General features: G+C 56.6%; 2 protein-coding genes across 2 annotated transcripts; one reads left to right on the forward strand and one right to left on the reverse strand.

Moving 5' to 3' along the window:
* On the reverse strand, positions 1–3,052 carry FUT1 (fucosyltransferase 1 (H blood group)). Its single transcript, XM_082862018.1, is given in 2 exon segments — positions 1–1,584; positions 1,586–3,052. Coding segments are annotated over 2 exon segments (1,086 nt in total). The 5' UTR covers positions 2,425–3,052; the 3' UTR covers positions 1–1,337.
* A 1,909-nt stretch (positions 3,053–4,961) lies between these two features.
* FGF21 (fibroblast growth factor 21) lies at positions 4,962–6,611 on the forward strand (the record flags this gene model as incomplete). The annotated part of the gene is made up of 3 exons (XM_082862138.1): positions 4,962–5,351; positions 5,474–5,577; positions 6,321–6,611. Exons 1-3 carry the CDS (start codon positions 5,120–5,122, stop codon positions 6,609–6,611), a joined length of 627 nt encoding a protein of 208 aa, XP_082718264.1. The 5' UTR covers positions 4,962–5,119.
* Between the last annotated feature and the right edge of the window lie 552 nt (positions 6,612–7,163).

The following is a 7,163-nucleotide window of genomic DNA, read 5'->3' on the forward strand; positions in this document are numbered from 1 at the left end:
GTTTGAGAAGAGGGCAGACTAGTGTCCTAGAGTACCATCTTATGGGGCCTGGATGCTAGTTTCTTTTATAGAACAGAGAGGGGGAGGATGTGACGAAGTAAAGTAAAAAGGCCATAAGTCTTGCAAAACATCTCCTGGCTTGGCCAGCATTGGGGAGGGGGTGTGTTAATTTCTTCTTTCTTGCAGTCCTTCATGGGTATGTGGGCAGGATGTTTCCCTGTGAGCTGAACAAAGGCACTTTGGTTTAACATTCAATCAGAAGGGCAGAGTTCCCCATGCAGACCATCGTGTATGCTTATAGCTATAGATAGCATCCTTTTAGTGATTATAGTAACAAAAGCAAGGGAAAGCAAAAGTTAACATAAAAGAAACATCCAACATGGAGTCAGATTTTGTTCTTCCCTGTTACACCATCACTCCCAAGCAGCCCAGCTGCAGAGGAGGAAACTTCCTTAACTGGGTAAAGCAACATGAACTTGGAGCCAAGATGTGCATGTCTACCTTTGGCAGTTTTGAGCTTAAAAAAAAAAAAATGGTGTCCCTAGATCTCTGCAGAGCCTTGCTCCTTAAGCTGCAGCATTCAGCAGCATCCCTTCCCCCACCCCTCCCATGTTTTAGCATATCTGTGGTTTTTCAGGGGCTGAAATGTTGGGTAAAGTTCCACTTGTCACACAAACTGCCCCAGCTACAGAGAGTTTGTCGTCCATCAACCTTTCTAACAGTGGTGAGGTGTTGGGCTGCTGGTGTTACCTTTGTTAGCTTCTTTGCCGAGCTAATCTGGAATTCCAGAATCCCAAGCCCTCTGGAAGGTCCCCACAGGGTTCTTTACAGGCATTAGAGCTGACCCTCTCCGGAAAAAATCCCTCCTCTGGAATCACACCAGAAACACAGAAGGGAAGTTGGTGAGTGCTTGCTATAGCACATCCATGAGTTCCTTCTCTCCTGATGACCCAGGGAAGAGAAATATCTCTTCTCAAAAAGACCAGGATGGTCAATGCTGGAACAGGGAGTTCCCTGTTCCTGGTGGGGCAGTGATCTAGAAGTACTCTGGATATGGGCTGGGAAGAACAGGTGGGCATTGTGCATTCTAGAACTTCCATGAGCTTCTGCAGAGTTGCCAGCCATCATGAAAAGATCTTCCATTGATTCTAGAATGTTCTGGCAGTTGCAGAAGGCCAGCCCCCCTTTTTCTCCAAGTCTAGCCAACTAGAATCACTCTAGAAATGGGTGTCCACCAGCTGCAGGACCACCAGCTTCTCCAGAAGCTGCTGGGCTTCCAGAGATACATAACACTGGCCCTAGGTTGATCAGACTATTTCAGAAAGTCTCCCTGCTGCTCAGTGCTCAGCCAACATCTGGAGTGGAGTCAAGTCTGCATTGATGCCCACCCACTCAGGCAGGAAGGCGGCCTTGGGTTTAAAGATATTCAGGAAGCTGGAGTTAGGCAGGGTAAAGTTGGCCAGGTAGACGGTGTCTCCACCAGCCAGGTAGGCTGCCCAGAAGCCAAAGGTGCCAATAGTCATGATGGTGTGGTTGCATTGTGTGAGCAGCGCAAAGTCCTTGCTGGGGACATCTTCTTGCCCAGGTCACATCCCCCCGGGAGGTGTCGATGTTTTCCCGGCACCACTCCATGCCGTTGCTGGTGACCACAAAGATCGGGGCTTCATGCCGGGCCCGGAACCAGTCCATAGCCTGCTGGAGGTAAGCGCGATCACCCACTACACCCTTCCAGTGATAGGGCATCACCTTCACGTAGTCCCCACGGCGCACGTGGACACCCACGAAAGTGCTCGGGCGGTCCCCCGTGCGGCTGAGCCGGAACTGACTCAGTAAACTCTGGGCCTCTCGCCGAAGGTGGTCGTGCAGGGTGAACTCACTGCGGATCTGTTCCCGGAGATGATGGAAGAAAGTCCAGGAGCAGGGGAAACCGCTGAGCTTCAGCCAGGGCTCCTTCAGTTGGGCGTACTCCTCCGACATCCAGTCGTGAAGCTCCAGCTCCCGCCAAGGCGTACGGCTGTTCACCTCAGGCGCCAGCACGGGCAGGGTGATGCGGAACACGGGGGCCAGGGTGGCGTGCATGGCAGGCTGGATGAAGGCCTGGCGGCCGTTGAGCTGGGCCAGGGCCAGCAGCGTGGCGTACTGCCCCATCTGGTTCCCAAGCCGGCCGTTTGGGTAGATAGTCCAGGTTCCTGAGAGGGAAGCAGGATGCTTGGGACAGGAAAAAGGGGCGTTGGGGTTTATGGGTGTGCCCGACAGGCAGATGATGGCCACAGGGGATGTCACTGGGTTACGGTCTGGACATAGGGCAGACAGGCCTAAGCCATTGTGAAAGAGGTCTTGGCGGATGTGGAAGAAGAAGATTGAGGTAAAAACACAGGTTAGCAGGAAGGTCAGACAGAGGTGACGGAGCCTGGGTGCCCACATGGCTGCAAGGGAAGAAAAGTGAATTACGAGATACTCGAAGCTTGAGAATGAATGTCAAGGAGGAGAGGCCTGAGAGAATGAGGAAACTCTGGGTTTGGAGACCTGTGTCTGAGGGAAAAGGGGATCAGGGCTCCTGGATCTGAATTAGGAGAAGCTAAGGGCTTGGAATCGCGGCAGATGGAAGATGGTGAAAATTAGTGGTTTCCAAAATAGCAATGGTCCAGGACCCACCACCTTGTCCTCACATCTTGGAATTTCACTCTCCCAGGCAGTAAGGTCCACTGACGTTGGACAGTGTTCCCCCAACTTCTTTCTCAGTGAACCTGTGTGTGAGGGGCAGAGTCCACCAGGGAGGTGGCAGGAAGCAACGGGCCAAGTAGAACATGAGAGGCTGGAGGTCCAGGCCTGGATGGGGGATCTTGTTTCCTGGAGAAGCAGGAGTTGGGGGTCGGGGTGGAGGAGACTCCTGGGGGTCATAGGGGGTTAGAAGTTGGGGGAGCGCCTCCTGGGACTGAAGGCCCGATTCCTGGGTCCGAGGCATCTGCATTTCTCACTTACCTGAGCTCCACAGTCAGCTTGGCGTGAATGGAGCGTTCCGGCCCCAAGTGCAGCCCACATCCGGCGGCCCCCGGAACCCTGGACTCCAGGTTCCCAGGCCCGACAGCCTTCCCCCTCCACGCCGCCTCCCCCGACTGGCTGCGAGGGCTCGGGAGGCGGAGGTGGGAGAGGGGACGCGGTCCGGAGGATCCCAGCCCCGCCCCTCCCCGGCCGGCAGGTAGCTCGGAAGCGGAGCCCCGCCCCTTCCCTGGCGCCGAGCCCCAGCTCCCAGTTCTAGGGCCGCAGCCCTCGCCGTCTGCCCTCCCCCGGACCAGGAGACCCACGCCCCAGCCCCCCTCCTGCCTGACATCGGCCAGCGAGGGGCAGCCTACCTGGCCTCCTAGCAGCCCATCCTTCCGTGGACACCGTGATCTAGCGCCCAGCTGCAATGCTGGACTTCGACCTCTCCCTCTTCCCCTCCAGTTTCTGGGTTCACCATCCGCCCTGTGTACCAGGATGCGCCGAGTCCGGCCACGGCCCAGCGGCTTCCGCCCCCTGTCGCGTCCTCCCGTGGAGATGCAGAACCTGTTAACCTGGCTGCGCCATGGGCGGGTGCAAAGCCTCCGCCGGCTCTGAGTCCCGGCGTGAGAGCCTCTGGCGGGAACGTGTCCCCGCGCCCACCAGGGGCCGCCGATCCCCCCTCCGCCCCATCCACCCGCAAATTCGAGAGTCCCGGCTCGCAGTCTCTCCGTCTGAGCGAACCCTAGCGTCCGGCACCTGACGGTGAAGGGAACGTCCCGCCTCTTCCGAGGACAGGAACAGAGAAAGCAGAAGTGGAAGAGAAACTCTCTTCCACAGAGGCCGAGGCAGACCCGACCAGGAGCAAAAGCCTCCCTTTTCTGCAGACCTGAGGCGGCTTCCCTCCACCGAGGCTTTTTCCCGCCAACCCCCAGCCTGGCCCGAGCGGTCTGACCATTACCATTCAAGAAAGCAAAGACCCAGGAATTGGACTTGACTCTCTAGAGATCTGATCATAATTTCTCCAGACCCAGGATTCCCAGCCCCCAGCCCCCTCCTCAGAATGAGAAGTCCGGGCCTCCAGTCACCTGCCTCCTTCAGATCTGGTGTTCAGACTCTTGCACGTTTAGGTTCCAGGAAATTGCCCAACCCCTCATTCCCTTTGGGATCTTGGGTCTAACTTCTCCCTCCTGAGCCTGCGTCAGTTGTCAACTCTGAGTCAAAGATTCTCACCCTCCCCCCACTTCCCCAGGCTATTCTGAGGGCACCGGTCTGATCTTGGTTAGCTTCTCTGGTGAAAGAAACATCAGGATTGCATCAGGGTCCAGGAGGAGGAGGCTGGGATGTTTGGTGTGTGAGTGCCTGAGCTGGGATTTGTGGGCAGGTTGGTCTGAAGCTCCCACACCAGGACTCCTGTGTCCTTGAGGAGAACGCTTGGGTCATGCAGCACTTGCTGCTTTCTTAATGACCAAGGAACCTCAGTGTCTGACCCCCAGAAACCCAGAAAGTCAGGTGAGATGCAGAAACGCCAGTTGTGGGACACCATCTGCATCAGTCAGGCAGAGAGGTGGATCCCAGCCCCCTTCCTGCTCAGACTCAGGAGTCCAGGCCCCCAGCCCCCTCCTCCCCAGACCCAAGAGCCTGAACCCCCAGCCTCCTGCTTCTTCAGACCCACGAGTCTGAAACCCCAGCTCCCTCCTGCCTCAGACCAAACGGTCTGGGCCCCCAGCCCCTTTCACTCAGGTCCCACTTCATCACATTTCTATCCCCCTGATGCCTCAGACCCAGGAGCCCAGGGCCTCAGCTGGAAGGACCCCTGATTGCATCATCCGATCAGGCTGACCTGGCCACCGTGGAATTCTAGCATCTGCCATGTGGGTCAAATATCAAGGGTCAAGCGTCGGGAAGGTGATTGGGCGGGTCTGTCTGGGTATAAATTCTGGAGAATCTCCATTCTTCCCAAGAGATTTGGGTGTCCTGTCAGCTGTGAATCTGCGTGCAAGAGGACCCAGGCATTTCAGCTACCAGAGAAGCCATCGTGAATCTGCTCTCCCCGACAGCCAGGCTCTGAAACAGAATCTAGACCATTCAGGTCTTCAAAGCCCAGACCCCATACCTCACTTGAGGACGTGAACCATTGATGGGCTGGGACAAGACCAAATTCGAGCACCTGGGACTGTGGGTCTCTGTGCTAGCTGTCCTGCTGGGACCCTGCCAGGCACATCCCATTCCTGACTCCAGCCCCCTCCTCCAATTTGGGGGCCAAGTCCGCCAGCGATACCTCTACACGGATGACGCCCAGGAGACGGAGGCCCACCTGGAGATCAGGGCTGATGGCACAGTGGTGGGGACGGCCCGCCGCAGCCCCGAAAGTGAGTGTAGGGGTAGGGCCTGGTCCTGAGGGAGGAGAGAATTGGGGGCTGGCCTCCTGGGTCTAAGGGAGGAGAGGGATGGGCAAAGGCCTTCTGAGTCCCTGATCACTTTCTCCTCTCAGGTCTTCTGGAGCTGAAAGCCCTAAAGCCAGGGGTCATTCAAATCTTGGGAGTTAAAACATCCAGGTTCCTGTGCCAGGGGCCAGAGGGGAGGCTGTATGGATCGGTGAGTTTCCAGGACCCCTGTCCCTGCGCCCCGCCCTTCCTCTCCCCACCCTCACAGGCTGGGGGACCATGTTTTGCACCTTTGACCTTGGTCAGGCTTGGCTCGATGCCCTCTGCATGCCCTGACCTCGCCACAATCCCTGGAGGGGGCAGCTGTTGTCATCCATGTTCACCAGAAGAGGAAACTGAGGCTCAGGCAGGGCCACCCCCGGCCCCAAGTCACAAAGCCTGTGAATGACAGAATGACCTGGGAGGCCGAGTCTTGTGACTCGTAACCCATGCTGACCACACAGGCTCCTACAGACCTGACTCATGCTGGGTGCAGGGTCACTCTGGGAATCGATGGCCTGTAAAGTGAACATGACCTTGGGTGCTAGCCAGATGCCCCTGCCAGGACTTAGAGAGCCTCCACTGATCCCTGGGCTGGAATATTCTTTTCTGTGAAGTGAGGGCAAGGAGGTGAGCCTGGCGGGACTGCCTAGGGGTAAAGGAAGAGCCTGCTTCTGTGGTTTTGAGGAAGGGGCTGGGGACCTGGACTCTGCATCTGAGGAAGGAGTGGGTTCCCCGACTCCCCAGGAGTCCCGGGACTCCCACATCCTGCTGGAGGACAGGACTCTGTGGTCTGAAAGAAGAGAGAGCTGGGGGCCTGCACCCCTGAGTGTGGGAGAGGATGGAGCTGGGGTTCCTGCAGCAGGAAGGTGTAGAGGAATCCCACGTCTCTGATCTTTGTTCTCATCCCCTCAGCTCCACTTCAACCCCCAGGCCTGCAGCTTCCGGGAGCTGCTTCTTGAGGATGGATACAACGTTTACCAGTCTGAGGCTCTTGGCATTCCCCTCCGCCTGCCCCCGCACAGCTCCTCCAACTGGGACCTGGCCCCCCGGGGACCTGCTCGCTTCCTGCCGCTGCCAGGCTTCCTCCCGCCACCCCTGGAGCCTCCAGGGATCTTGGCCCCCGAACCTCCCAACGTGGGTTCCTCGGACCCCTTGAGCATGGTGGGACCTTCACATGGCCGAAGCCCCAGCTACACTTCCTGAAGCCACAGGCTGTTTATTAGAGTCTCCTCTTTATTTATTGTATTATTTATCTTATTTATTTTCTTTTTTTTCTTACTTGAAATAATAAAGAGTCTGAGAGGAGGATCAGAGTGAGCACATGTGTTTGAGGGAGGAAATAGGGTCAGCTTCCTCGTCTCCCCTTGACCCCCCCGCATTGCCACAAGGCTGTGGGAAAGTCCCAGCCTTTCTGCCCCCCCTCCCCTGGCCAGCCCTCAGATTTCTGCTCCACTAAGTTGTTCCCAGGGACTCTGGACTATCCCTGCCCTTTGACAGGACAGGACTTGTTATTCTCCCCCTCCCCCTCCCCCGTCCCCAACCTTGTGTTAGTGTTGTGGAACTATTTCTCTGAGGTAACTCAATAACGGGGGACATTTTTAAAAAAATGACACAGCAGACCCACAGCCTCATGGGAAATGTAGTTTTCTGTGTTCATTTAGCACTAGGAATGGAAAGACATCTTGGTCCTCAGTGCTGGGGCAAGGACTCTTGGATTCTGGGGGTGTAGTTGGTTCTAGGAACACACTCTTGGGT

Source organism: Leucopleurus acutus (genome assembly GCF_964270905.1).
Source record: "Leucopleurus acutus genome assembly, chromosome: 20".
NCBI lineage: Eukaryota > Metazoa > Chordata > Mammalia > Artiodactyla > Delphinidae > Leucopleurus > Leucopleurus acutus.